The sequence below is a fragment of the Bicyclus anynana genome, chromosome 18 (assembly GCF_947172395.1).
Source record: "Bicyclus anynana chromosome 18, ilBicAnyn1.1, whole genome shotgun sequence".
NCBI classification, from domain to species: Eukaryota; Metazoa; Arthropoda; class Insecta; order Lepidoptera; family Nymphalidae; genus Bicyclus; species Bicyclus anynana.
This window is the reverse complement of record NC_069100.1, coordinates 32,811-60,119: the sequence shown is the minus strand read 5'-3', so window position 1 is coordinate 60,119 and position 27,309 is coordinate 32,811. Positions and strand designations below refer to the sequence as shown.

At 42.1% G+C, this 27,309-nt stretch overlaps 1 protein-coding gene across 2 annotated transcripts; it reads right to left on the bottom strand.

Annotated features, from left to right (window-relative positions):
- Positions 1-475: 475 nt before the first annotated feature.
- On the bottom strand, positions 476-21,474 carry LOC112055665 (RNA-binding protein 25). Of its 2 annotated transcripts, XM_052887109.1 has the most exons (11): positions 21,120-21,474; positions 15,208-15,355; positions 14,642-15,019; positions 13,868-13,974; positions 9,721-9,929; positions 8,551-8,673; positions 8,386-8,469; positions 5,745-6,724; positions 4,043-4,171; positions 3,137-3,384; positions 476-2,220 (listed from the first exon to the last, which is right to left on the bottom strand). In XM_052887109.1, the coding sequence occupies exons 1-11, from the start codon at positions 21,195-21,197 to the stop codon at positions 1,972-1,974; spliced, it is 2,733 nt and encodes a 910-aa protein (XP_052743069.1). In that variant the 5' UTR covers positions 21,198-21,474; the 3' UTR covers positions 476-1,971. The 2 variants fall into 2 exon arrangements, with proteins under 2 accessions (XP_052743069.1, XP_052743070.1); XM_052887110.1 differs by lacking the exons at positions 13,868-13,974; positions 14,642-15,019; positions 15,208-15,355; positions 21,120-21,474 and adding an exon at positions 10,467-11,049.
- Between the last annotated feature and the right edge of the window lie 5,835 nt (positions 21,475-27,309).

The window sequence follows — 27,309 nt, the reverse complement described above, 5'->3', positions numbered from 1 at the left end:
CGGCTGCTACGCCCTGCTGCACACCTACCTCACTACCTCACTACCTCACTACAGCGCTCCGTCCAGTAGTTGTGCGCGCCTGACTGTTGTCTACCCATGGCTCTGTGTCCGTCGTGACCAAGACTGCGCTATATTTGTACTGAACTGATGCGTCATGCGACATGTGTTATCGGCCATGTCATGACGTCACGTTTACACATACACACACTGTTTATAACAAAATTGAGAGAAGCAAAAATTGGACATGCCTTAGACGTTATTCCTCTAGTGACAGAGTGACGTCACAACATGGACGACAGCGTTTTTGACGTATGTAAAAAGTACATGCTTTAAAAATTCAGTTTATAAGAAATCCTTAATTTATTTAAATAATATCAATATTATTATATACTGTACGAAATTAATATTGTTTATATCAAATTTGATATGAGTCAACTACCCTAGTACGCCACAGGGTAAATAAATAATACTTAAATAAATTTTGGAATTATTCATTTATTATTCGCTACAGTTTTGCGCTCGCTCTCGTTCACTCTCTCTGTCTCGCACTCATTCACTCGTTATCTTGAAAAATGTAACGTAATGTAACGCAATGTAATGGCGGAATACGGAAACGCCTCCTCCCCTGCCCCCGCAGCCACGTGGCTCGTGGATTCTGTCTACGATCGCAAGCGATCTGTCACTGCCATACATTCTCTGTATGGGAGTGACAGATGTTGGTCACGTGACCTGTCCACAGCAAATGTCATTACATTTTTCTAATTTTCGAAGCGTTTGCGATCGTAGAAAGAGAATCGACGAGCCACTTGGCTGCAGGGGCAGGATCGCTTCCTCTCGCAACAACAAGTGACACGTGTCAGTATGCGGGGAACATTGTATCAAATGTTACGCGCACACAACGTCGGCGCCGCACAGACATACAATCGTAAAATTGTTGAAAAATGTTATAAATCTTTTAAAATTTTCAGCTGATCTACAAATGCTTTTTTACATTTAACACAACAATTGTTGAAAATAAATATTAAGGTTATTAAAAATTACTTACTGAGATTAAAATATAAATAAAAAGTCAGCAAAAACTACTGTTATTGTATACAGGTCACAGCTAGCAGTCATTAATGATGCACGTCGCTTCCCCGCACGCACGATATCACACCCGCGCAGTCTTGCCCCCCGTCGCCCGCATATCATGGGAGTGTCAGCAACGATCTTCTCACCGTGCGAGGTGTCCGCCGCGTGCGCGAGCCGTCGTCGTGTGTGCGCACTTATATATATCATATCATAATCATTAGCAATCTCAGACTAATTAAATAAGGACCAATATCGCACTCAAATTCACAAATAAAATTGTCTGTCAGTTTATGAATGTACTATGTAAATACTAAACTAGAAGTTGTTGACCGTCTTTTACACCAACCTAACCTAGAGCTCTTTAACCGACGAATACGATTTCATAGAGTTTTTATAATCGCATTAGATCGTTGACCATATACTTTGGCAGATAAATAACGTCTAGCGGCAGGTCCTCATGTAATTAGTCTGAGTTATCGAAGCGTGTGTGTGCGACACACACGCACAGAAATATGTGCAACATCCACTAGGAATACGTGACAGTAGCGCTGCCACAGCTGTACACCGGCCGACGTGACGTGACGTGACGTGACGCGACGTGACGCGACGTGACGTGACACCGGAGTCTCTTTGACGCCGACAGTACTATTTGTGATTCCACTAGGTCCAACATACGGTTACAATACAGTTTGGAACAGAAATAACATATATACAATACATGGATTAGCGTACGCTTTCAGTGTGTGAATATTGACGTCAGAAGTACACATGACAGACGGGAGGGTGGTGTAACTAAGTTCATCGTATTTGATATAAAAATAATTGAAATATAACAAGAGAAGTCGTTGTACAGCTGTACGTATAGGACATGTGTGACGTGTGTGGTACGGTGTGACGTCACTACTTGTGCAGGCCGGCGCGCTTGGCCTCCAGCTCGTAGATGAGCAGGCGCCACATCTTGACCACGAACACCTCGGCCTCCTCGTCCAGCACCATCTGCACGTCGTCCAGGATGCCCTGCGGCGCCGAGCCCGCCAGCACCTTGCTGCAGATGAAGTCCACGAGCGTGGGCTCCGGCTCGCCGATGTACTCGATGATCTTCTTGTTGATCCACGGCCGGATCTTCTTCTCCATCAGCGCGCTGTCGATCTGTCGACACGTGTCGGTGACGTCACTCGCTGACACAGAGCAGTAGCAGAGTGGAACTGTCACTCGCTTGGGACTGCAACTACCTTCATACTTGATAATAATTGTTTTTTTTTCTATATGTAGGTAATATTATGTTCTTATTTTAAATAAGATGATCTGTTTAAAATAATATAATTTTTTAATATAAATATAGTTGGAAAATACTTTCTCGCTCCGAAGTAAGCATCGTGTGTTATGGGTACTAAGACAGGTGATTTCATGATTTACATTTATTTATTAAATTTATATAAACTCAAGTAAATCTGAACTAAATTAATTATATTTATTGTAATTCGTACATAAAAACTATAAATAATAATTGGATGCACTGTGACAGATCTTCGTGATAATGACAGTGAATGTAGTGTCGCCACACAGCAAGTTTATTAGTTCCATTTTTATTAATTTCTACTGTTTTATGTCGCACTGTACACCGCGCTAGTTTCACCGTCTGCAAGCCCCCGACAGATGATAGTCCAATACAAGAAACCCCTTAGCAATATTAAAATTGACCTCAAGCTAATTCACACGCTAAAGAAAAAGAAATTTAAATTTGTGAAAAAGTTTGAACATCCTCTTGAATTCTGTTTCGTAAGTCGTTGAAGTTTGACCTAATTTAGACGAAAGTTTCGACCTGCAGACTGTAGAGAGGTCTAACTGGATTATCCAGGACAAGGAAAGAAAAGATTTTTGAACTTTTGTCATTAAAAACTGCTCCCAGTATTCACTGTTCAAATTCGCGAGCACCATAAATTTCAATAGTACATTGTTTTTTTTTATAATAACAATAACATAATATAAACTATTTTGATAGAACCTTTTACGATTTCATAAATATCATGTTGAATGACCAAGTGTGAGTCAAACAAAGCGTTACCTGCTCGGTGTCGAGCTGGTACTGGAACAGCTGCTCCTTCTGCGTGGGGATCTTGTCGATCAGACTCTTGATGTGTTTCCGCTTCTCCTCCGCGCACTTGTCGCCCTTCTCCGCCTTCTCCGCCTTCTCCCCCTTCTCTGCCTTCTCCGCCTTCTCCCCCTTCTCCGGCTTGTCGCTCTTGTCCAGCTTGTCGGAGCGCTCGCTGCTGTCGGCCTTTTTACTCTTGTCTTTGTCCTTTTTGTCTTTACCTGGAACGTTAACGTTCGTTTCATTCAAAATAAATAAATCGTTTCGTTTGCATTCGAAATAAATAAATCGTTTCATTCGCATTCGAAATAAATATATTGTTTCGTTTGCATTCGAAATAAATAAATCGTTTCGTTTGCATTCGAAATAAATAAATCGTTTCGTTTGCATTTGAAATAAATAAATCGTTTCGTTCGCATTCGAAATAAATAAATCGTTTCGTTTGCATTTGAAATAAATAAATCGTTTCGTTCGCATTCGAAATAAATAAATCGTTTCCTTTGCATTCGAAATAAATAAATCGTTTCGTTTGCATTTGAAATAAATAAATCGTTTCGTTTGCATTTGAAATAAATAAATCGTTTCGTTCGCATTCGAAATAAATAAATCGTTTCGTTCGCATTCGAAATAAATAAATCGTTTCGTTTGCATTCGAAATAAATAAATCGTTTCCTTTGCATTCGAAATATAAAAGATTAACTATCTAACACGTTTATAAAAACGGTCTTTATAAAACCGATGTATATTAGTTGTAATCGTTTTAGTCGTGTAAACAGCTCCCTAATAAAAATGAAGTTCAATTGTATAAAAAACAGTCGACTTCTAGTTTAAAAAAGTAATTATATTATATCAGAATAAAGTAATAAGAGTTGTAGTTACCGCGGTGGTGCGCATGGTGCGCGTGGTGCGCGTGGTGCGCATGGTGCGGGTGCGCGTGCGGCGCATGGTGCGGGTGCGCGTGCGGCTCGTCGTCGTCGTCGGCGAAGGCTGCGTGCACGCGCCGCTCCGCTGCAAGCACACGCGCGTCAGAGAGCTTCACACACGCACACACACAGCACACAGTGTGACGTCACGTCGGTGCCAGCGACACGTCCGCGGGGGACGGGGGAGTGCGTCGTGCAGTGAGGTCCCAGCCCCAGAAGTAGGAGAGTGCACACAAGTGATCAAGGATATAGAATAAATAACTTGTAGTTTGTATAGAAAGTGCCGATTCAGTCTTGCCTTGAAGATAAACTGTAGGTGCAGACAACGGGCGACGCTGTCTCATCACAAAACGACACGACACAAAACCAATGCGCGGGTGTCTCCGCTCGAGGCGACGTCACAGCAGAAACATGATGCCTAGTTATGGTTGCATGTTAAAGTCGCTGAATTGTACCAATGTTGACATTATACAATGAGCCATTTTCCTGTAAAGATATAAAAAAAGTCCGCTTGGAGGGAGGGAGGGGGGGTTTACAAATGTGTTGAATTTTCTATTGAAATCACTATCAAAGCCATTTATTCTGCAGTTTCTTGAATTCATTTAGGTACATCATCGTAAGTAAATTCAATTATAATTTCATACGTCCGGACACGTTTGCCGTTGTCAATGACACTTGTACACAAACCGCCCGTAAGCGTTCACTGCGGTAACCGACAAGAATACAATTTTACAGGATTTGGTTTTTGTGGTATTATGTCATTAAGGAATTTGATAATTTTACTATTTGACCATGGTGATAATTTAATTACAACAATTTTGCTCTCAATTCAAGGAATTTTATTACATTTAGGCGTTTGCAATTTTGCTTACAATAAAAAAGACAACTGTAGATTTTAGCATAAACGACAATAGTAAGCTAATTTTATATTATTTTATTATAAATATTTATGTTTTCAGAGTACTTTTGTCAAAAATTAAAAATAATATATACTAATATTTTAAAGAGAAAATATTTGATTGTTTCTATTAAGTAGAACAGACAAAAAGATTTGAAAAATTCTTTCACCATTAAAACCCTACAAGTACGTTATTAGTGAAGAACGTAAGCTATATCTGTTTTTGTTATTCTTATCTTACCCTGTATTCCCACGGGAACGGAAACTACGCAGGAGAAACACCCTGGCGTATGCTACTGTACAATGGCGTATGCTACTGTACAATGGCGTATGCTACTGTACAATGGCGTATGCTACTGTACAATGGCGTATGCTACTGTACAATGGCGTATGCTACTGTACAATGGCGTATGCTACTGTACAATGGCGTATGCTACTGTACAATGGCGTATGCTACTGTACAATGGCGTATGCCAGTAACGTTACACAAGATGATCTTGCACTTTTGGAAATTTTAATTTCGCTCCAGGTACATCATGTTCCGTTAAATCCATTACACAATCTTTACAATATTTATTTATTCCATAGACGTACGTTTGCCGTTGTTGTCAATAATGTGTGTGTGCCGTGCGTGCCTGTGTGTGCGTGTGTGTGTGTGTGTGTGTGTGTGGTTGCGTGTGTGTGTGTGCGTGCGTGCGTGCGTGTGTGCGTGTGCGTGCGTGCGTGTGTGCGTGTGTGCGTGTGCGTGCGTGCGTGTCACCTCTGGCGTCGGGCGCGGGCGGCGGCGGCGCGTGCGCGCGGAAGCTGATGCTGATGGGCGAGCTGCCGGCGCTGGCGGGCGGGCGCTCCTCGGACGGCGGGCGCGGCGGCGTGCCCGGCGCCGGCGACTCGGGCGCGCGGTGGCGGCGCTTGCGGTGCTTGCGGCGCGGCTCGGGCGCGGGCGGCGTGAGCGAGCCGGCGGGCGAGCGCGCGGGCGAGCGGGCGGGTGAGGCGGCGGGCGAGGCGGCGGGCGCGGGCGCGGGCGAGGCGCCGCTGGAGTCCGACTCGATGGGCTCGGCCTCGGTGGGCAGCTCGCGCGACGCCTGCGCGCGCAAATAGCGCTCGCGCTCGCGCTCCAGCCGCGCGCGCGCCTCGGCCCGCGCCTGCTCGCGGCGCCGCGCGCGCGCCTGCTCGCGCTCGCGCTGCAGCTCGCCGGCCAGCGTCACGTCCAGCAGCGGGCGCGGCCGGTACTGCTCGTCGCGCTGGCGGCGCGCGCGCTCGAACTCGGCGCGCGCGGCGGGGTCGTCGGGCGCGCGCTCGCCGAACACGGCGCGACGCAGCTGCTCCAGCTCGTCCTGCTCGCGCGCCCGCTCGCGCGCGTCGGCCTCGGCCTCGCGCACGCGCGCGCCGAGGCGGCGCTGCAGCTCCTTGCCGCGGTAGTACTTGTGGTCGTCGCGCTCGTCGTCGTAGTCCTCCAGGAACTGCTTGAGGCGCTTGGCCTCGCGCTCGCGCTCCTCCTCGCGGCAGCGCTCGCGCTCGCGCTCGCGCTCGTAGTCCTTGCCCTTGCGGCGCTCGCGGCTCTCCCACGTGCGCAGGCGCTCCTGGTAGGCCGCCTCCTTCTCGCGCGCCTTCTTCTCCAGGCGCTTCTTGTCGCGCGCCTCCTCCTCCAGCTCCTTGTCGCGCTTGGCGTCCGCCTCGCCGCGGCCGCGCGAGCGCTCGCGCTCCCGCTCGCGCTCGCGGTCCCGGTCGCGCTCGCGCTCGCTGCCGACAGACGCACACGTTAGGGTCAGTGGTTCTGCTTTACATATATTGTAGTGACGGTATTGTTCAACATGAATGATTTATAGTTATACAAATTTGTACATAAAACATGCCGTAGAGCCGTGATAGCCCAGTGGATATGACCTCTGCCTCCGATTCCGGAGGGTGTGGGTTCGAATCCGGTCCGGGGCATGCACCTCCAACTTTTCAGTTGTGTGCATTTTAAGAAATTAAGTATCACGTGTCTCGATCGGTGAAGAAAAACATCGTGAGGAAACCTGCATACCAGAGAATTATCTTAATTCTCTGCGTGTGTGAAGTCTGCCAATCCGCATTGGGCCAGCGTGGTGGACTATTGGCCTAACCCCTCTCATTCTGAGAGGAGACTCGAGCTCAGCAGTGAGCCGAATATAGGTTGATGACGACGACATAAAACATGGAAAAAATACGAAATGTATTATGATTGATTGATATTAAATGATTTTTGAATTTCGAATTTCGCTTTTGATTTGATATTGTAATTTTGAATTTGAATGAAAGAGATGGTCCAAAATTGTATGGAGCCCAAATCCAGTCATTGTACCCTAGCGGAAATAAAAGAAAATGTTTTTTTTTAACTATTTTTGATTATACAAATCTACGAATCTACTGTAATTCTTTCGAAATAATATTCATTATTTCCCAAGAAATGCAACACTAATAAGGGTAATAATGGCGGATCGATGACATTTTCAATGCAGTAGTCGATTTGACGTTTGCTGTCAATTGTCATGTCATAGTTGCTCTATGGGCGCCATCTTGATTTAACTCAAAAACTTAGGTTTTAATTTTATTTATTTCTTTTTATTTAGTTACATTTATTCACTTTAATAAATTTTAATACATTTTAACAGAATGTTAAAAGAAAACATCCAAACTACCTCTACTACTACTATCAAGAAAGAGCTTATGATTGAGACTACAGAGACAAGTAATAAAACAAAGATTTGCCACCAATGCCATCTCCCAACTCATCGTCATCAGACCAGTTCCATGGTACCATGTCACTGCAGCACATCAGCGATGTGTAACGAGGCAAAAATTATGAAATGGTTCCAATACCAAATTCAAATATTTAAATTTAAAATTTCATTTTAATATAAATTTTAAATTTGTACAAAATCCGTGCAGGAATAACAAATTACAAAATGGCGAAGTCCGTGTGAACCGGTTCAAAAAGTTTTAAATCCTACGCATGCTTTCTATTGTCACGACGTGTACACCGACGTTTTTTGGAGTCACTTAAAATAGGAGAGTTTATAGCTGTAATAGTAACCCCTCTGTATGTGATGGCTCCAGTTGTAGGTAAGAACCTTCCGCGCAATCAGCATAATGTCATACATTTCATTCCGGAAACACGTAGAATGAGGGCATGAGAACTCTTAATTTCTTTCGTATGTAATTTGTTTATTTTTGCAGCTTTGAACATATCTAGACGCCTTTCCCACCGATGAAAGCAAAACGCTGTATAACCTTTTACACTTTTGATCACTCAAACCTCCAAACTCATTGATCCCCACCACACTGCAGTGAGTGACAAGACACGTGGGCCGGGGCACTCCCACGTACAAGTTCCCAGCGAGCTGCTTACGGCAACCCCATGGCCAGCCCGCTACACTCACCGCTCGCGGTCCCGCTCCCGCTCCCGCTCCCTCTCCCGCTCTCTCTCGCGCACCTCGCGTTCTCTCTCCCTCTCGCGAATTTCCCTGCAATCAGCCACAAAAAACGGTCAAAAAATCCGTCAAATCAGTTCCGCTATAATTTGAAAAATATGTACAATATCTCACCGCTCGCGTTCCCGCTCCCTCTCCCGCTCCCGCTCCCGCTCGCGCTCGCGCTCCCGCTCCCGGTCCCGCTCCTCGCGCTCCCGTTCGCGCTCCTTCTCGCGCTCCTCGCGACGATCCTTGCTCCTGTGAAGAGTTCGATTACATTTTATTTCAATTAAAATTTGATTATTTCTAAAAATGAAAACAATAAGCAAAATATAGTACGAGGACGGGGTGAAGTTTGCCTCGAATCGCCTTGTCGGTATGAAAAATGACAAACTATTGTATCGAGTGGTTTGTGTGTAATTGCAGTAGACGTCCAGCGTGGTATTTGTGAAAATGGATGAACTTGAACTATGTGCGGTAATCTCGTTCTTCGTTATGGATGAATCGACCCTCACGACAATGTATCCGATGGAGATACCAGTTTACAGGGACTCTGCTCCTTCCTTTTCGACCGTAAAAAGTGTGCAGCTGAATTTGATTACCAATGTCGGTAATCTTTCAAGAGGTGTGCATCCACAGCAACCGAACCGGGAGACATCGAGATAGCTGAGAGTGTGAGGATATTGGAGGTAATCTGCGCAATTCTCTATGCCGCATTTGCTGAAAATCTAATGCGATAACAATTTTCAATTTTTGACGAAGTGAATTCCACTTATTTTTTGTGTCAATTAGTGACTATAGATGAGACATGGTTCAAGGAATGTAACAGCAGTCCAAGCGGTGAGTGGCAGCCGGTAGTGCAGCGTCAAAGCCAAGACGACCGCATCATCGAAAACTCATATCAATTATTATCGTGTAAAAGAGTAATGAATTAGTTAGTCAGATATGACCTACCTAGACCGGACTAGACTGCCAAAGTTTACGCAAAGAAGCCTGAGTTGAAAATGTGTATGTTGACGATGGGAAATCTTCAGGATCTGAGGTTTGCTGGGCCTATGTTCTCCTAATTTGGGATTTGACATCATCAGACATCTGTCATTTTCCAAACTTGAAGAATTTATTCTTCTATGAAATGATTCACTCCGAATGAAGATAATGAGAAGGCACTTCCTTCTGGGAAAGAGTTTAGAAATTAAAAGTTGAAGTAACGCTGGACTAAAGTCATGTACAAACATATAACTGCCAGACCGAGAACTTTCACCTCGCCCAAGTGGGACATTTCTGTAGCCGAGGATGAGCACTCGCCTGGACACGCTCCTCCTCCGCCGCTCCTTGTCACGCTCGCGCTCGCGATCCTTGTCCCGCTCCTTGTCCTTCTCTCGCTCCTTGTCCTTGTCCCGCTCCTTCTCCTTGTCGCGCTCCTTGTCCTTGTCTCGCTCCTTGTCCTTGTCGCGCTCCTTGTCTCGCTCGGGCTTGTCGTCCCGCTTGCGGCGCACCACCACGTCGGCCTCCTCCTGCACAAGCGCGCGCCCTTCAGTGCGGACCCCCCGACCGGGCGCGGGCGGGGTCGGCCCACCCCGCACCGCGCCGGGCTACAAAACTCTGAAAACTAGAAGTTCTTTCTCCAAAACTTGAAATGTCTAAAGCGGCAGTAGTTGTGGTTACTTTCGAACGTCGTCAACACACTAATGATAGAAAGCTAGAACAGCATTCGCCCGGACGACTGACACGAGGCGCGGACGCAGCTCCGGCCGACGGCGCTCGCCCGCCGCGTTCCTCTCGCGTTGACGGCCGAGATCGCGGCACGAGTTGCTCGAAATTAATATTGACGATTTTCAATGCGAAATCGAAGCTCATTGACTAATTAAACGAAGGGAAAAATAATAATGGTATACGGAGACCGCTCGTCTCAATTTTTCGGATGCAGAAGCAGCCGACGGAACGCGACGGGCGCGCGACGCGAGCCGTCGGACGCGTCGGCCGTCCGGCGCGGCACCTGCGGGAGTACGACACTCGGCGCCTCTCTACCCAAAACACAATGCGGCACTTACGCGGGCTCCGGCGGCGACGGCGGCGGCGGCGGCGGCGGCGGCTCCCGGCGGCTGGCGGCTCCCGGCGCTCCCCCGCGCCCCCCGTCGCACCGGCGCCCGCCGAGCGACCGGCGCGCGGGCCGGCGGGCGGCGCCGGCGCGGCGGGGGGCGGTCGCTCGGCCGCAACTCACGAATGCGGCCGAGCGGCCGACGGCGGCGCCGGCCGAGACTCGTGCGGGTCGGCCGCCGGGCCAGCGGACGCGGCGGAGTGAAGTGAGCGCGGTCACGAGTCTCGCCCGGTCGCGTGCCCGATGACAGTGAGTGATAACATCGTGTGTACATTGTGACAGTGTGTGGAGTGGCCGACGCGCCGACCGCCGCGACCGCTCCCAATGTTTGACAATTACAACATAAAACACACGTTTCGTCCGAGCGCCACGCGCGCGCCGGCGGCGAGCGGTCGCGGCGGTCGCGCGCTCGCCTCGAAGCGGGCGGAAAGTGAAAAGCAAAATTGGTTACCTAAAAATGTGTGGAGTGAGTGTGAAATATGTCGTAGATGTAAGAAGAAATCTGTTACAATACATACAATTGAACGCAAAGGGCATTACCGTCCGTCGCTGCACGCATCGCAAGCCCTAGCCATGCTAGCGCGTGCGATGCGTGCCGGAGCTCCCGGCGGCGGCGGCGGCCCCGGCACCTGCCGCAAAGCGAGCCTTAGCGCGCGCCCGCCCCGCGCCCGCCCCACCCTCCCCCCCTGTCGAGTCTGTGCTTCATGTGAGAAAACTAAAATTGTTTTTCCCGCAGTTTTTACGTTTTTCTCACCACGAAATCCCCCAAAAGAGAGCCGTAACGAAGTTTTGAAATAAAAGTATTTCGAGTTTAGGTAAACTGAATCGGCGAAACCATTGCAGCGTTCCTCGCTCCGCGACATATTCCGCGATGTGTTTTATTCATGAACGTGGATGTCGATGATCTCGGTCGCTGAGACAGAGACCAGCTGTTGTCGAGCACGTCGTCTCCCGCCGAGTGGACGACGCTGTAATATTTACGTAGAAATGTATTTGTAAATGGTGTGGTGTCAGTCATCGCTTTACCTTTACTTCGATTTCACTAATAACGTCTTCGACATCCATACTAGTATTATAAACGCATCGGTCTATCTTGTCTGTCCGTCTGTGTTACCTTTTAAAGGTGACGGCTGGACGGGTGTAAACGGCTGAACCGATCAAGATGATTTTTGGTATTATGGTATATGGAACCCTGGAGCAAAACATGGCTACTTTTGACCCTAAAATAAAAATAAAAGGGGTGAAATAGGGGTTGAAAGATTGTATGGAAAAACCTTAATTTTTAAAGTTACAGTTATAAAAATTAGTCATCACAAAAATACGAAATTTTCATCAAGTGTTATCATGACAAAAATACGAACAGAAATGTGATTCAAGAATTTTTGAAATTTAACCCTTAAAGGGTAAAATGGTTGAAATTTGTCTAAAAATGAAAATTAGCTAATGGCTAATTATGTTATTATTTAAGTTATGTTTTAAAAATGGTCTTTAAACTATTAGTTAAATATATGGGGTTACCTTAACTTGAAAAATGGCAGAGTGATGTAAAAAAATTAACCCCTATAATTTTTTTACATCAGTCTGCCATTTTTCAAGTTAAGTTCACGGTAATAGATAGATTATCTATGGTCGGAATGTGAAATGTAAAAGAAAAATGGAAATCAACCCCTACTACAAATTTCAAGTTTTTTGTTGAAAAATGGTTTGGTAAAATATGAGTTAAATGGGATTAAAATGGGTGTCTTTTATTTTATGAATATTCAACGAGTACTCGAACATCCCTGAACCGATTTGGATAATTCTAATTTTTCCATTTCAACTTGTTCCCCAGACATCATATCTAAATCTGATAATAATAATAATATAATAATAATAATGATGATGATGATGATAGGATTCTGAAGAAATCGAAGGAACTCTTTAAATGTATAAGCACACTAAACGATATTTTAGTGTTTTCCCTCGCGCAGTTGCAACGGATAACATTATTCTGTGAATTGGAAGTGATGCTGAAGGCGGTTACAGAAATAATAACAATAAATAACGTAAATAAAATTGAATATTTAGCTCACCGGTGACTTTTTGCAATTATTTTTTTGCAATTATTTTTTTACAATTACTACTATTTTGATCTTGTTACAAGGTTTTGTCAAACTTGTTTAGTCGTTGAAAAAATGGAATTGACTCGAGAAAATTCAAGAACGATGATTTATTGTCACAAAAACAGTGTGTTGAGCGGATGATTTCTGCATTTGGTGATGAAGCCCCATCCAAAACCACAATTGATCGCTGGTCTGCTGAATTTCAACGCGGACGTGTCGAGCTCAGTGACGCTCCCCGTCAAGGTCGGTCACGACTGCAGCCAGCCAAGAAAACGTAGATGCTGTGCGTGAGCTGACCGAGTTGGATCGACACGTGACGTACCGCGAAATTCAGGCAACTGTAGACGTTGGCATGCGGCAAATACAAATAATCTTGCATGAACAATTAGGTGTAAAAGAGTTGTTTTCCCGGTGGATACCGCAGTCGCTCTGTAAAGAGCAAAAAGCGGCTCGCGTTGCTCGGTGCGGCCGAACTCTCGAAAGATTTCACGCAGGATCCTCGAATGCTGCATACGACATCGTATCAGGTGACGACAAGGTGCGCGAGCGTCGCCGCGCGTCAGATCTAGTATTAAGTATTTTTTATTTGAAGACAACCCTAACGTTGTTTGAGTAGATGTAATAAAGATAAGAGCTGTAGGTAAATAAAACGGCTCGCTAATAATTTTGTTCGGACCGAATTGCGCCGTATTTGTCTTTTAATGACGCTGCGGAGTGAATCTTCTGTACTTGTAAATATGTTTTCTATGGTGTTACTGGTGACTATTGTGGTCTATAAAATTAACGAAAACAATAACAGTAAATACTCGTAGCAGAGAACAAACGAAATTTATGTATCCCTCCGAGCGCTTCAGGACACGGAATGAAATAAAATAAATATCTGCAAAATCAAATGGCCGACCGAATGTTTACGAGCCCGCTCTTGACCTACTTTGATCTTGGGCGTTGAATGTACAAGATAGAAAGAGATAGACGTACTTTGTTTGTTCCGTCTCCGCTTCGTGTGCATGACCAGCTCGTGTTTGCCAGTTTGTGTGTGCTAGTATTTCTTCTCATTGAAAATTGTTTAAAATACATTTGAACACCGAATGGCAGTGCATCGCTGAGTGCTAATTACAAGTAGGAGTTTCGTTGGCGAGTGGATGTTCCAGCACTTCCTCTACGACTAGCTGGCGAAGTCCGCGACCTATGCTCCCACGAACGAATGCGGCGGGCGGGCGCGGGCGGCGGAGCGCGGGGGCGGGGGGCCTACCTTCATGCTCTCTCGGAACTTGCCAATCTCGCGGTGGATGACGTCACGCTTCTCCTCCGAGATGTCCGCCTCCTCCAGCACGCGCGCCGTCTTGGAGATCGCCTCCTCTGTACACAACGGACACGGTTACCGGCATCCACGACTGTATCAGCCGCTCCATTTACAACTGGTTCTGTCATAAAAATGTCTTATTTTTTTATTATTTAAAAAGAGTATTCTGAACGATGTTTCTTATTTATTTTTCTGATCTTTTTTGGAATTTCAGCTAAACTTAATTTTAAAGTGTTTGGACCCATACTTTTCTGACCCCTGCTTGCTGCTTCTGCAGCAGTTCCTAGTTGTCGATGTGCTGCTGGTGGTGCGGCAGGTGCAGCCGCTGCAGGCGCTCACTCACCCTTCTGCAGCAGCTCGTAGTTGTCGATGTGCTGCTGGTGGTGCGGCAGGTGCAGCCGCTGCAGGCGCTCACTCACCCTTCTGCAGCAGCTCGTAGTTGTCGATGTGCTGCTGGTGGTGCGGCAGGTGCAGCCGCTGCAGGCGCTCACTCACCCTTCTGCAGCAGCTCGTAGTTGTCGATGTGCTGCTGGTGGTGCGGCAGGTGCAGCCGCTGCAGGCGCTCACTCTCCCTTCTGCAGCAGCTCGCAGTTGTCGATGTGCTGCTGGTGGTGCGGCAGGTGCAGCCGCTGCAGGCGCTCACTCACCCTTCTGCAGCAGCTCGTAGTTGTCGATGTGCTGCTGGTGGTGCGGCAGGTGCAGCCGCTGCAGGCGCTCACTCACCCTTCTGCAGCAGCTCGTAGTTGTTGATGTCCTCCTGGTAGTCGCGGTACAGCTGCTGCAGACGGCGCTCGGCCGCGTCGTCGGCGGCGCGCGCGCGCGCGTCGGGGTCGGCGTCGGTGCCGGGCGCCGCGTCGGCCAGGCGCCGCTGCTCGCTCTGGTAGCTGTCCACCAGCGCCTGCATCTTGCCGTCGGTGCGCGCCAGCAGCGTCTTGTCGGCCAGCGCGCGCTCGTGCAGCAGGCGCACGCAGCGCAGCGCCGCCTCGGGCCCCGCGAACTCGCAGAAGCCGAACGTGCTGACGCGCTTCCAGCTGATGACGGCGCCGCACGCGCCCAGCACCGCGCGGATCATGGCGTCCGGCGCGCGGCTCGAGATGTTGCCTGCGGCGTGTATAAACCCTATCATGTAGCAAACAGGTTTGCGACACTATTATGACACGTTTAATTTGAATATTTCCTACACTATGTATATTTATGGATGTGTGTGATGTAATGAAAAGTATTAGCGATCCAAATGGTACACCGTTCACACTCAGCGTACGAGTGAACGGTCGAGCTCAGCGCCCCACCTATGAAGACCGTGACAGGAGGGCCGTCCGTCTCCTTGGCCCCGTTGGCGGCGCGCTGCCTGTGCGCGGCCTTGCCCGGCGGCGGCGCCGGCAGCAGGGCGGAGCGCCCGCCCGCAGCGCCGCCCGCGCCGTACGCGCCCACCATCACCTACAAAACAAGGAAACATTCTAACTTTGGAGTATTTCCAATTCCTACTAAAGGTTAACAAAATAATCTCTCATACTCGCTGTTTTCGGTTATGCAGATTCAGCTATCCTAATTTGATAGAGAACATCATAATAAACTTAATAAAAAATAAAAATAAATAAATTAAAATAAAAATAGCCTTTATTCTCTGATTGCTGAATACATATGACATACCTAATACTATTACTTAATTTATATAGTAGAGCAATCAGGTTGTCCTTCGACATAGGCCTCCTCCAGACTTTTCCACTCTACTCGATCTCTGGCCTTTCCTCGCCATCCTTTCGGCAGGTCATCCTCCCATCTCTTATGTGGTCGCCCTTATTCGTAATAAACTTAACAGACCACAAAATCTTGTAATTTGGTTTATATTTGGTCTAAACAAATATGATGATGTATTTGAATTTTGTCAGAAACTCAAGTGGCTTCCTATTTAGTGTTGCCAGAATCTGAAAGTACTTTCTCTTCTATACTCTTCAATCCAAAATCTCCTGATCTAGCAGTAGTTCTCATTTCTGGGAGTGCAATCAGAGCTTACACCACACCATGCCATGCTAATACTCTGTGCATCCCTTTCCATAGAAGTAAATTTTTCAGATGTTCATTTGCTGTGTCTGCTATTAAGGTATGGAATGCACTCCTAGTACACATTCATAAATCAAAATCCCTTATTATATTGGACGTCCACTGCTGGACATGGGCATTTTGCATGGAACGTCAACCACTGACTGCAGGCTGCTACCGCCGCCGCTTCAGCTGCGGAGATGTCACATGTTCATTTTGAGGCCCACTTGTTAAGACACTCTGTTAAAGTCATTGAGCATGGTACTAAGGTCATCCAGAGTCTCTGCCATTATAACCACATTGTTGGCAAATCACAGTTGAGTGATGTACTTGAAATTGATGTTGATACTGACTAACATAATAGCGTTTTCATATGACACAATGTACTTATAGTCAATTTGGCATCTCTGCAAAAACCTCAGCACAGGACAGGTTTTCACACAATGGAAGGCTATCTCATAGTCCATAAACAGTAAGTAAAGTGGCTGGTTATATTCTTCAAAATATGGATGCGGTCTAATACTAATGCCTTTTTGGAATCCGGGTTGTTCAGAGGTCCTCAAACCTAAGAGCGAGGCGATTTGTGATGACTCTCTAGAATAACTTGTTGACATTGCTCAGCAACGAGATGAGTCTGTAATTCTTCAGTAGGGTGTTATCACCCTTTTTGAAGAACAGTACCACCACACTTCTATGCCAATGGCCCAATGACTTCACACACACAGAGAATTAAGAAAAATCTCTGCAGAGTATGCAGGTTTCCTCACAATGTTTCTCCTTCACCGTTTGAGACACGTGACATTCAATTTCTTAAAATGCCCAGAACTTAAATGTTGGGGTGTATGCCCCAGACTGGATTTGAACTCTCACCCTCCAGAATCTGTGGCAGAGGTTATATCCACTGGGCTATCACAATTCCTACAAAATTTCTAAGTGACCATCTTTTGAATTCTACTACTTGTTTTGTTTTTGTTACTGTATTCTAAATGTGCTATACAAGTAAGTAAACAAATATATTAATTATATATTTTAATATTTAACAGTGTTAATAAAATACAAAATGTAATGCAAAACCTATTGAAGATTTATAAAAAAATTCATCCTCCCCCTATGTGACATTTTAGTGCGAAAGCAATCGATGGTCAGGGCTTCAGATTGAGGAACCTCTACAATACGCACTGTCTCAAGAATCACTGCCTTCTGTATCTGCCTTGGTCCAGCAGTTTAGCAAAAGCTTTTCAAAATTCATTTATTTCAAGTATTCTTAGTTTAGTACAGGCACTTTTGAAACATCTATAGTCAGATCGGGTAGGTATTTTAAACAATGTAAATAAACAAAAACAGCTGACTCAGGAGTGCTCAACATTTTACTACAGCATTATTTACGAATATTGTCATGAAATAAAACTTCCTTTGATAATTAATATTTTTTTTATTCTATATTCCTATATCCTGTTATTTATCTAACAGATAATGTTTCACTTATATTCAGGGTTCCGTAGTCAATAAAGAACCCTTATAGTTTTGTTTTTTATTATGTATAAGCAAGCATAAGGTATCCTCGACATATTTAAACACATTAATCAAAACGGTTTTCTCGGAGGACGATAAGGGTGATAGCTTCGTACGTTTCTTTTTTGGTGACGGAAACGATAGCAATGCGGAATAACTGCTCCGGCTAGTACCAGGCTCCGCTTCACTCATTTTCGTACTAAACTAAATAAAATTAATAAATTAATTAATTAAACAAATAAAAAACCCGACTGCCTATATGATACAAAAACTGAAAAGAAAAAAAACAAGCTCAGTCCAGAAGTGTAGAAAAAAATTAGAAAACAGTCAGGACCTATTATATTGAATATAATGATTTACGTCTACATTTTTTAATAGGTCCCCACTTTAGTTTAATCAGTTTTTGTATCATTTATGCAGTCGGGTTATTCGTTTATTTAATTATTTTATTTCATAATTTTTAGTTAGATAGATGGTGAATTTCGGATTTATTTGTTACGTTTGTTACAAAGTACGATAGTGTATACCTACGTCCAACCGAGGATAAGTAAATATTCAAAAAAATCTACGGAACCCTCGGTGGGCGAATACGACTCGCACATGTCGAGTTTTATAATCAATATATTTAATTTAGTCTATTTAAGGTATTTTATAACTACACTTCATAAACCTTATAGTCGTCCGCCTCGCGTATTATGTATATACAATTAATAAATAACGTTTTTCTAATTGTAGTTTTTTGTTGGCCATTATATACCATTTTGAAATTCTCACAAAAAGCCCTTGAATTTGATTCCCTTGTTGCAATATTTAAAAAAAAATTACCTCGATTCTATAGCATCTCACAGTCGTCTTGTTGGTTTTTTTTTAATTTCACCTATCTAAGAACACTTGGGTTATTAAAACAAATCTAAGGATATCTGAATTACGTAAATCCGTTCAGCGGTTTCGAAGATATGAGGTAATAAATAATACATACAAGATACGCGCGAAAAACAAACAACAAATAAACAATAATTAACAACAACAACGAAACGAGAACAAAACGAAATAATAAAAATTACAAAGGAAGAAAATACGCACAACAGTCTGGATTTAGTTAACGAATACTGTGAGGTAGGAGTATTAGTCACAGACAACAAATAAAGTAGTGTTTTGTGCTGTGAAGTGTGTGTGTGTGAAATGTCAAATCTTCTTTCACTTAATAACACAAAATCAAAAAATTAATCATAGTATAGGGTATTTCTGCAATAAATGAAAGGTAAAATTCACATTAAAATAAAAGAAAACATCTTCTTTTGATATGAAAATACGACATTTATAAAAATTATTTAAGTTATTATTTAATTTTATAAATGCACATTTAATACCCATAAAACTCAATATCTTTATTTTTCATAATGGTTTGTGACTCATGTCTGCTTGGGTTCTTTTTATGTCGTTTGTATTGTTTTTGTGCAAACTCTATATATTTAACATAGAGGAATTAGAAATGGAAATGCATCGCACCCAAATGCAGCAACAAAATTGTCTGTCGTTTTTTGAAAGGGACGAGGTAAACTCAGTCATCGAAAATATTTAACAAGAATAAATAATAAAATATTTAACAAGAATAATATAATCTGTACACAGAACGTTAAATTAATGGATCGATGTTCTGTTCGTTCGTTTTTCTTTTAGATATTGTTTTTATTACAAATTTATTATAAATTATAATTATGTTTTTGACGACCTCCGTGGCGCACTGGTACGCGCGGTGGATTTACAAGACGGAGGACCTAGGTTCGATCCCCGGCTGGGCCGATTGAGAATTTCTTAATTGTGCCAGGTCTGGCTGGTTACCACCCTACCTACAAAACGTACCGCTAAGCGATTTAGCATTCCGGTATGATGTCGTGTAGAAATCATACCGTCCATCTTAGATTGCATCATCACTTACCATCAGGTGAGACTGAAATCAAGGGCTAACATGTAAAGAATAACAAAAATAAAATAGAAATATTTTCAAATTGAACGTCACGTCATCTTTTACTGAATTAGAAGTTGTTGGCCGTTTTTCATGCCATTGAACTACTTACTACACAAACCGGAATATTTAGGGAGTTTTTTAGACGACGAAAACGATTACAACAATGAAACATCGATACAATCGAACAATCTAACGCGTTTGTTAGTTTTTTTACACGCGTTAGCCGCTCAACTATCCCAGTCGATTTTACAAACACTTCTAAATGCCCCGCTCTATATAGATAGATCGTTGATTCTTTGGCAGAGAGGTAACGTCTTGCGAGGTAGGTCCTTCTATTATTGGTCCGAGATAATTAATTTATTGTTTGTGAATCCAGGCTCAAAAGGGCTAGAACCCAGAGCCGTAAAGATTATTATTAAAAATACAATGTATGTGAATCGAAACGAAAAGTGTCGCCTTAAAAGAACCTTTTTGAGAAGTGATATTGTTGTGTAAAAAGCCTAAAGTTGTGGACTATAGTTTGACTATTTATAAAGACTCAACGAACAGCTTCCTAAAGTGTTGCTAAAAGCTTTTTGCTACAAGACCATTGACTGAAATGACTATTGTTACAGTAATAATTGACTCAATATTCCACAATAACTGTAATCTTGTGAGCAAGGTCAAGGTCAAAAGTATTTTGATACTTTTTCTTTCCCAGCTTTAACCAGATTATCATCATGTGGAGCAGTAATATCAACAATTATTGTACAACAAACTGACTAATCAATAGCACTATATCTGGTCTAGTGGCAACAAATTACCTGTCAGTGATAATCATTCTGTCTCAGTAGAGCAATGCACTGCTATGTACAAGAATTGATGTTTGGTTGTACCTTTATTAGGGCATCTCAGAATCAATAAGGCCATACTGAAGTACGAGGTGGTTACTTGATTATGTCTGTCCAAGTATTTGCCATAAGCAAGAACACACAGACACAATATATCTGAGGAACTCTCCAGGACAATGACACGCTTGACAGATGTTTAGTGTGATCAAATGTTTCCAATAGCTTCTTGTTTATAGCTTCGTTCATTATAGCACAGTGAAAACCCTCAGTTCCCCAAATTGCAACCAAGATTCAGATATTATTTGATCAACATCTAGCCCAATAAGATATATATATAAATGTAGAATCGTCCATGCAACTCCTTGCTCTTCCTTATGGCCACATGATCTGAGTTAGTAATAACTATAGGCTTGTCTCTTTATCAAGGGATAGTAGGGTAAGGCCCTTGTACAAAAAACCTGATACATACTCACATTCATCTTAAGAAAATGATCTTTAAGATTGCACACCTCTCAATTAGGGAGGTTCTTGGCTTTCAAGAAGCCACATCCTCCACACTTGCATGGGAGGGTACCCTTCCCCCCTATTGAGGCACAGGAGGTTACCGCACTGTCACCGTAGCAAATGCTCGAAGAACCTCACTACAATGCTACGTGGGGCAATGTGTAATGAGCAGACATTACCACTGCCATGGTTACTCATCACAAGTACTGATCATGATTTTGAGTAGATTTTAACAAGTTTAATAAGTTCGTTAGTGGTAGTTTTTTATAGTTATTCGTAAACCTACGCCATTGAATCGGCACAGAGGTTAGTTTATAAGCTGCGCATTGAGAAATGAAACACTTACGTGAGTGGCCATGGGCATGGTGACGACGCCCTGCGCGAGCCCGTAGGGCACGAGCGGCGGACGCGGCGGGTACGACATAGCCGCGCTTCACCACACTCCTCACAAACTCATCAACTTCTGTTATATTTTGCAACTGAAGAGTGAAGACACTGACGCGTACACTTGCGTTCTAACAAATTATTAACGCTAATGATTAAAAAATCTCAAAAATAATAATTTTGTTTCGAAGAGAAAGAGCAACAGCTTTATTATAAATTTTAAGAAAAGTTTCTCTATCTCTATTACATTGACATAAATTAAAACGCCATGTTTTTCTATTTCTTGTCAAATTGTCAATTTCCTGTCAAACATCCAGAGAGTGCCGTCTTAGACCACTAAAAAGAATGGACTTGATTCGCACCCAAATTCACCAACAAAAATGTCTGCCGTTTTTTGAGGGGGACGAGGTAAACTCACTCATCGAAAACATTTAACACCATTAAGTATATTCTGTGTCCATACACTACACACAACTATAAATTTGACTCGCAATACACACGCGTAATTTTTACACAGCCTGACAAACATATTGCCACAGTAAAAATAATTTAAATAATAAGTCATTTATAAGTATAGTATATAATAAGTGTGCTTAGACTATCCACAGATTAAATACATAGAATATTCGATTACTGATCGACGTTTGGCTGTTTCGCCAAAATAATCGATTCTTTTTATAAATTGTTTTTATTAAAATATTGATAAAATTAAGGTTTAAATACTTTCAAATGAAACGTGACTCCATCTTTTACTAAACTACAAATTTTTGGCCGTTTTTTATGCCATTTAAGTTCACAAACTGGCATTTTTAGGAAGCTCTTTACATGACGAAAACGATTACAACAATGAAACTGATTATAAAAACTTCTTATAAAAACTGATTATAAAAGCTTCAAAACTCTCCCCTGAAAGTTGTGTTGGGGCAGCCTGCTGGATCCCCAAATATAAAATAGTTTTGCAATTTAAATGTCCTCCAGAAACCTCGGTGTTCACAGGAGAGGCTGTTGCCTTGTTAGAGGCAATCCTGTTTGCCCGATCCCATAACATAAAACAAACTGTTATTTTTACTGACTCCCTTAGCTGCTTATATTCCATTAGGGAAAATCCTTTTAGGAGTAAGTCAAAATTTCCTATTATACTACAGATTAGGGAAGCTTTGTTCTCGTGTCATCAATTTGGTTTGTCTATATTTCTAGCATGGATACCCAGCCACTCCGGTATTTCTGGTAATGAATCTGCGGACTCTTGTACTAAGGCAGCTGTACAATTTGGCTCATTGGAACATTTTAAAAATTATTCACATGACCTTAGTACCTTAGCAAAAAATCATTTAGACAAATCTTGGCAAACACTTTGGAACCATTCAAAAACATTTAAAGGTAAATTTTATGCCTCAATCCAACCAGACTTACCCAAGCGACCTTGGTTCTTTCTCCATAGGTATGCTGACAGATGGGTTACCTCCACAATATCCCGTCTAAGACTTGGTCATGCCTGTACACCTGTCCACTTAAACAAAATTAGAGTAAGAGATCACTCTCTGTGCGAATGTGGTTTGGACGAAGGCTCAGTTTCCCATATCCTCTTCTCTTGCCCTAAACTTCTCCACCCCCTATATGATGTTCTTCCTCCTAAATTCCCACGTCCTTTAAATGTTGAGTGTTTGTTAATGTCTGTGTTTAGTCCCTATTGTAAATTTATATGTAAATATATTCAATGTAATAACATTAAGCTGTAAATATTACGTGTATGTGCTAACAATATTAATTTTGTATTCTTTCAGAATGTGACTAACAACCACACTAACAAAAAAAAAAAATCCGCTATTTATAGTGTCAAAATTAAGCTGAATAATAATCAATTCTTGATTCCCAGCTTACACCGATCAACCTCTAACAGTGTGTCTTCCTTACCACGCGACATTGGCGAAGTAAATTGTACCCAGTTGGTACAGCAGCAAGCCATAAAATCAAAAATTGAATTGAAGTATAGTATATAATAAGTGTGCTTAGACTATCCACAGATTAAATACATAGAATATTCGATTACTGATCGACGTTTGGCTGTTTCGTCAAAATAATCGATTCTTTTTATAAATTGTTTTTATTAAAATATTGATAAAATTAAGGTTTAAATACTTTCAAATGAAACGTGACTCCATCTTTTACTAAACTACAAATTTTTGGCCGTTTTTTATGCCATTTAAGTTCACAAACTGGCATTTTTAGGAAGCTCTTTACACGACGAAAACGATTACAACAATGAAACTGATGATGTCCATTCTATAGCAACAGTTTTTATAAACGCGTTAGATTATAGATTTTTAATCTTTGCCAGAGGGGTAACGGTTAGCGAGGCAGGTCCTATCTTTTTAATGGTCTAAGAGACATCAAAATACCTTTTTGTATGCCCCAGTGGCTTTGACTATTATGGTCGAAGCCCAGTGGTATCAAACCTACCGATTTTTCGGTTTTCTAACCAAATGGGCTCTGTTATGGCTCTGTTCTATCGATATACCTTAGACCATTAGAAAGAAAGGACCTGCCTCGTAAACTGTTACCCCTCTGTACAAAGATCAAGAATCAATGATCTAACGCGTTTATAACAACTGTTGCAATAGAATCGATGTTTCTTTGTTGTAATCGTTTTCGTCGTGTAAAGAGCTTCCTAAAAATGCCAGTTTGTGAACTTAAATGGCATAAAAAACGGCCAAAAATTTGTAGTTTAGTAAAAGATGGAGTCACGTTTCATTTGAAAGTATTTAAACCTTAATTTTATCAATATTTTAATAAAAACAATTTATAAAAAGAATGGATTATTTTGACGAAACAGCCAAACGTCGATCAGTAATCGAATATTCTATGTATTTAATCTGTGGATAGTCTAAGCACACTTATTATATACTATACTTATAAATGACTTATTATTTAAATTATTTTTACTGTGGCAATGTGTTTGTCAGGCTGTGTAAAAATTACGCGTGTGTATTGCGAGTCAAATTTATAGTTGTGTGTAGTGTGGTATGGACTTTGACACCTATATATGGACATAGAATATTTTTAATGGTGTTAAATATTTTCGATGTGTGAGTTTACCTCGTCCCCCTCAAAAAACGACAGACAATTTTGTTCGTGAATTTGAGTGCGATGCATCATGAACAAATATGTTTTATGTATATTCAACGGACAACCCTTTTCATTTAAGGGGAATCCCTCAACAATAAGTGTAGATGAGTAGTCTAATATTGTGGACTATAACATAGAGGTATTAGAAAATGGAGATGTTCAAATTCACGAACAAAATTGTCTGTCGTTTTTTGAGGGAGACGAGGTAAACTCACACCAAAGATTACAATGTATTATTGGAAATAGATAGGCAACTCTAACTTTTTTCGGAACGCTTGTGATAGCGCCATCTAGTGACTAGCTACGGTATTTTTAGTATAGTATCCATTATGTTATAAAAATAATAATGCATATTTTTTGTAAAGGAGAGATTTTTGATTTTGTAATAGTTGAAGAAACCAATTGAGAAAAACAAAAAAAAAAGACAAAAAGTTCTCTATTGTCACCCCCAGGCTCGAACTTAGGATTATTACATCGTACCTTTGTTATGCACCACTAGGCCAAATAACTATAGGGAACATCGATGAAATTATTGTACGGTTACTGTCTTTCTTTAATAATACCTTTGCTTCAGAAATACAAACTCATTCTTCCTATTACGCGTCAAAATTAAAAGGATAAATATTTCTTTTTTTTTGTTTTTTTTTTCCATACTTACAGGGTTTTAATCTCTAAAAACATTTATAATACATACACACCATAAGTAATTAAATTTACTATCCTGGAATCTTAAATCTAGGATGTAGATGGCGCTGCTTCATAAAGATTTCACGTTCTTCTAAGTTGCCATGGCATGACTCACACATCGAAAATATTTAACACCATTAAAAATATTCTATACTAGCGGACGCCCGCGACTTCGTCCGCTTGATAGTCGTTGTAAGCTTTCAACTACCCCTATCCTACCCTACCCTAACCTACCTCTACCCTACCCCTACCCTACCCTATCCCAACCCTACCCCTACCCTAAACCCTACCCTACCCCTACCCTACCCTTTTTTATTGAATAGGTAATAATGTTAACTTTCTTGTTAGGGATGAGTGATGAGTGTTGTAAACATAAGAGTAGACAAATATGTATAATTAGAAAGCTCCGAACTGCTAATCTATCGGGAGTTACACGTGTTATTGTGAGTCAACCATAAAAGATAGACATATATATGCTGTTGTGTTTTTATAGATAATTTTAAGGAGAACATTTCCGTCATACATGATTTCTATGTAGCTTTAACCATTAAGGCTGTACACGCAACGGGAGCTTAAAAAATTGAGTAACTTCTCCCGTTTTCTCAACATTTCTCTTTACTGCTCTGCTCCTATTGATCATAGCGTAATGAAAAGTATACTATAAACTGCCCAGGAGTATGTTGAATAATTGTACCAAGTTTCGTTAAAATCCGTCCATTAGTTTTTGTTTCTATAAAGAACATACAGACAGACAGACCTTAAACCATTAATAACTGGACGCGGTTCGCACCCAAATTCACCAACAAAACATTCTGTCATTTTTTGAGGGGGACGAGGTAAACTCACACATCAAAAACATTTAACACCATTAAGTATATTCTGTGTCCATACACTACACACAACTATAAATTTGACACGCAATACACACACGCGTAATTTTTACACACACTAACAAACACATTGTGCACAGTAAAAATATATACAAGCAGTATACTCGGCCGTATTTTTGAAATAACTACTTACAGCGCGCGGTACGTAAACATGTGATAGGGCCGCCTGCCTCCAGCATTTTAATTACATTTGCCAACTTTGTATTTCCATTTAGTTTTGTGATTGTAAATATACTTTTTTTATGTAAACAAATAAAATATTTTGTAAATTGTAGTAAAATAGGAAGTGATCAATAAAATGCGTGTTGTTTTTTGATTGGTAGATTTAAATAAGGCTAGGTATTACCTCCACACTACGTGACCAAATATTAAAAAAACCGGTCAAGTGCGTGTCGGGCCACGCGCAGTGTAGGGTTCCGTAAATTATGTTAGCCCTTTAATCCCTTATGTTTTTCTCAATTTCATAGCCTTTATTATTCCTTACATTATTACATTAAACAAGTTTTTCAATTAATAAGAGTAACAGTTTTAATTTTTTTTTTCTATGTTAGTATATTGTTAGTGTATCTGTTTTAAGTTTAGTATGTTAGTGAGTTAGTCTTATTTCTAATTAATAAAATCTATTTAACTAGTAAGTTGAAATTGAAATTGAGGTATAGCTCGCGTTTCAACCTCTAGTATGAAGTCAAACTACTGCTTGCATATTTACTGTGACATTGCTTAGACTATCCACAGATTAAATACATAGAATATTCGATTACAGATCGATGTTTGGCTGTTTCTTCAAAAAACTCGATTTTTTTTTATAAATTGTTTTTATTAAAATTTTGATAAAATTAAGGTTTAAATACTTTCAAATGAAACGTTACTCCATCTTTTACTAAACTACAAGTTTTTGGCCGTTTTTTATGCCATTTAACTACACAAACCGGCATTTTTAGGGAGCTCCTTACACGACGAAAACGATTACAACAATGAAACATCGATTCTGTAGCAACAGTTTTTATAAACGCATTAGATCATAGATTTTTGATCTTTGCCAGAGGGGTAACGGTTAGCGAACCACGTCCAGTTATTAATGGTCTAAGAGACAGACAGACAGAGAGTTAGATCATAGATTTTTGATCTTTGCCAGTGGGGTAACGGTTAGCGAGGCAGTTCCTGTTATTTATATGGTCTAAGGCTGCCAGTGATGACCTATGGTTCCGAGATTTGGTCGCTAACTATGGGCCTCATAATCATAAGAAGGCTCAGACCTTGGCTCAGACGCTCAGAGTCACACAGCGGGCGATGGAACGAGCTATGTTATCTCTGCGTAATCGAATTAGAAATGAGGAGATCCGCAGAAGAACCAAATTCACCGACATAGTTCAACGTATCGCAAAGCTGAAGTGGCAATGGGCGGGGCACATAGTTCGAAGAGTCGATGGCCGTTGGGGTCCAAAGGTG

Coding starts and splice junctions, on each gene's coding strand:
- LOC112055665 (XM_052887109.1), bottom strand. CDS start 21,197: ATGTCGTACCCGCCGCGTCCGCCGCTCGTGCCCTACGGGCTCGCGCAG. Junction 13,975..14,641: donor CTACGAGCTGCTGCAGAAGG/GTGAGTGAGCGC, acceptor CGTTGTGTACAG/AGGAGGCGATCTCCAAGACG. Junction 8,470..8,550: donor AGGGAGCGGGAACGCGAGCG/GTGAGATATTGT, acceptor GGCTGATTGCAG/GGAAATTCGCGAGAGGGAGA.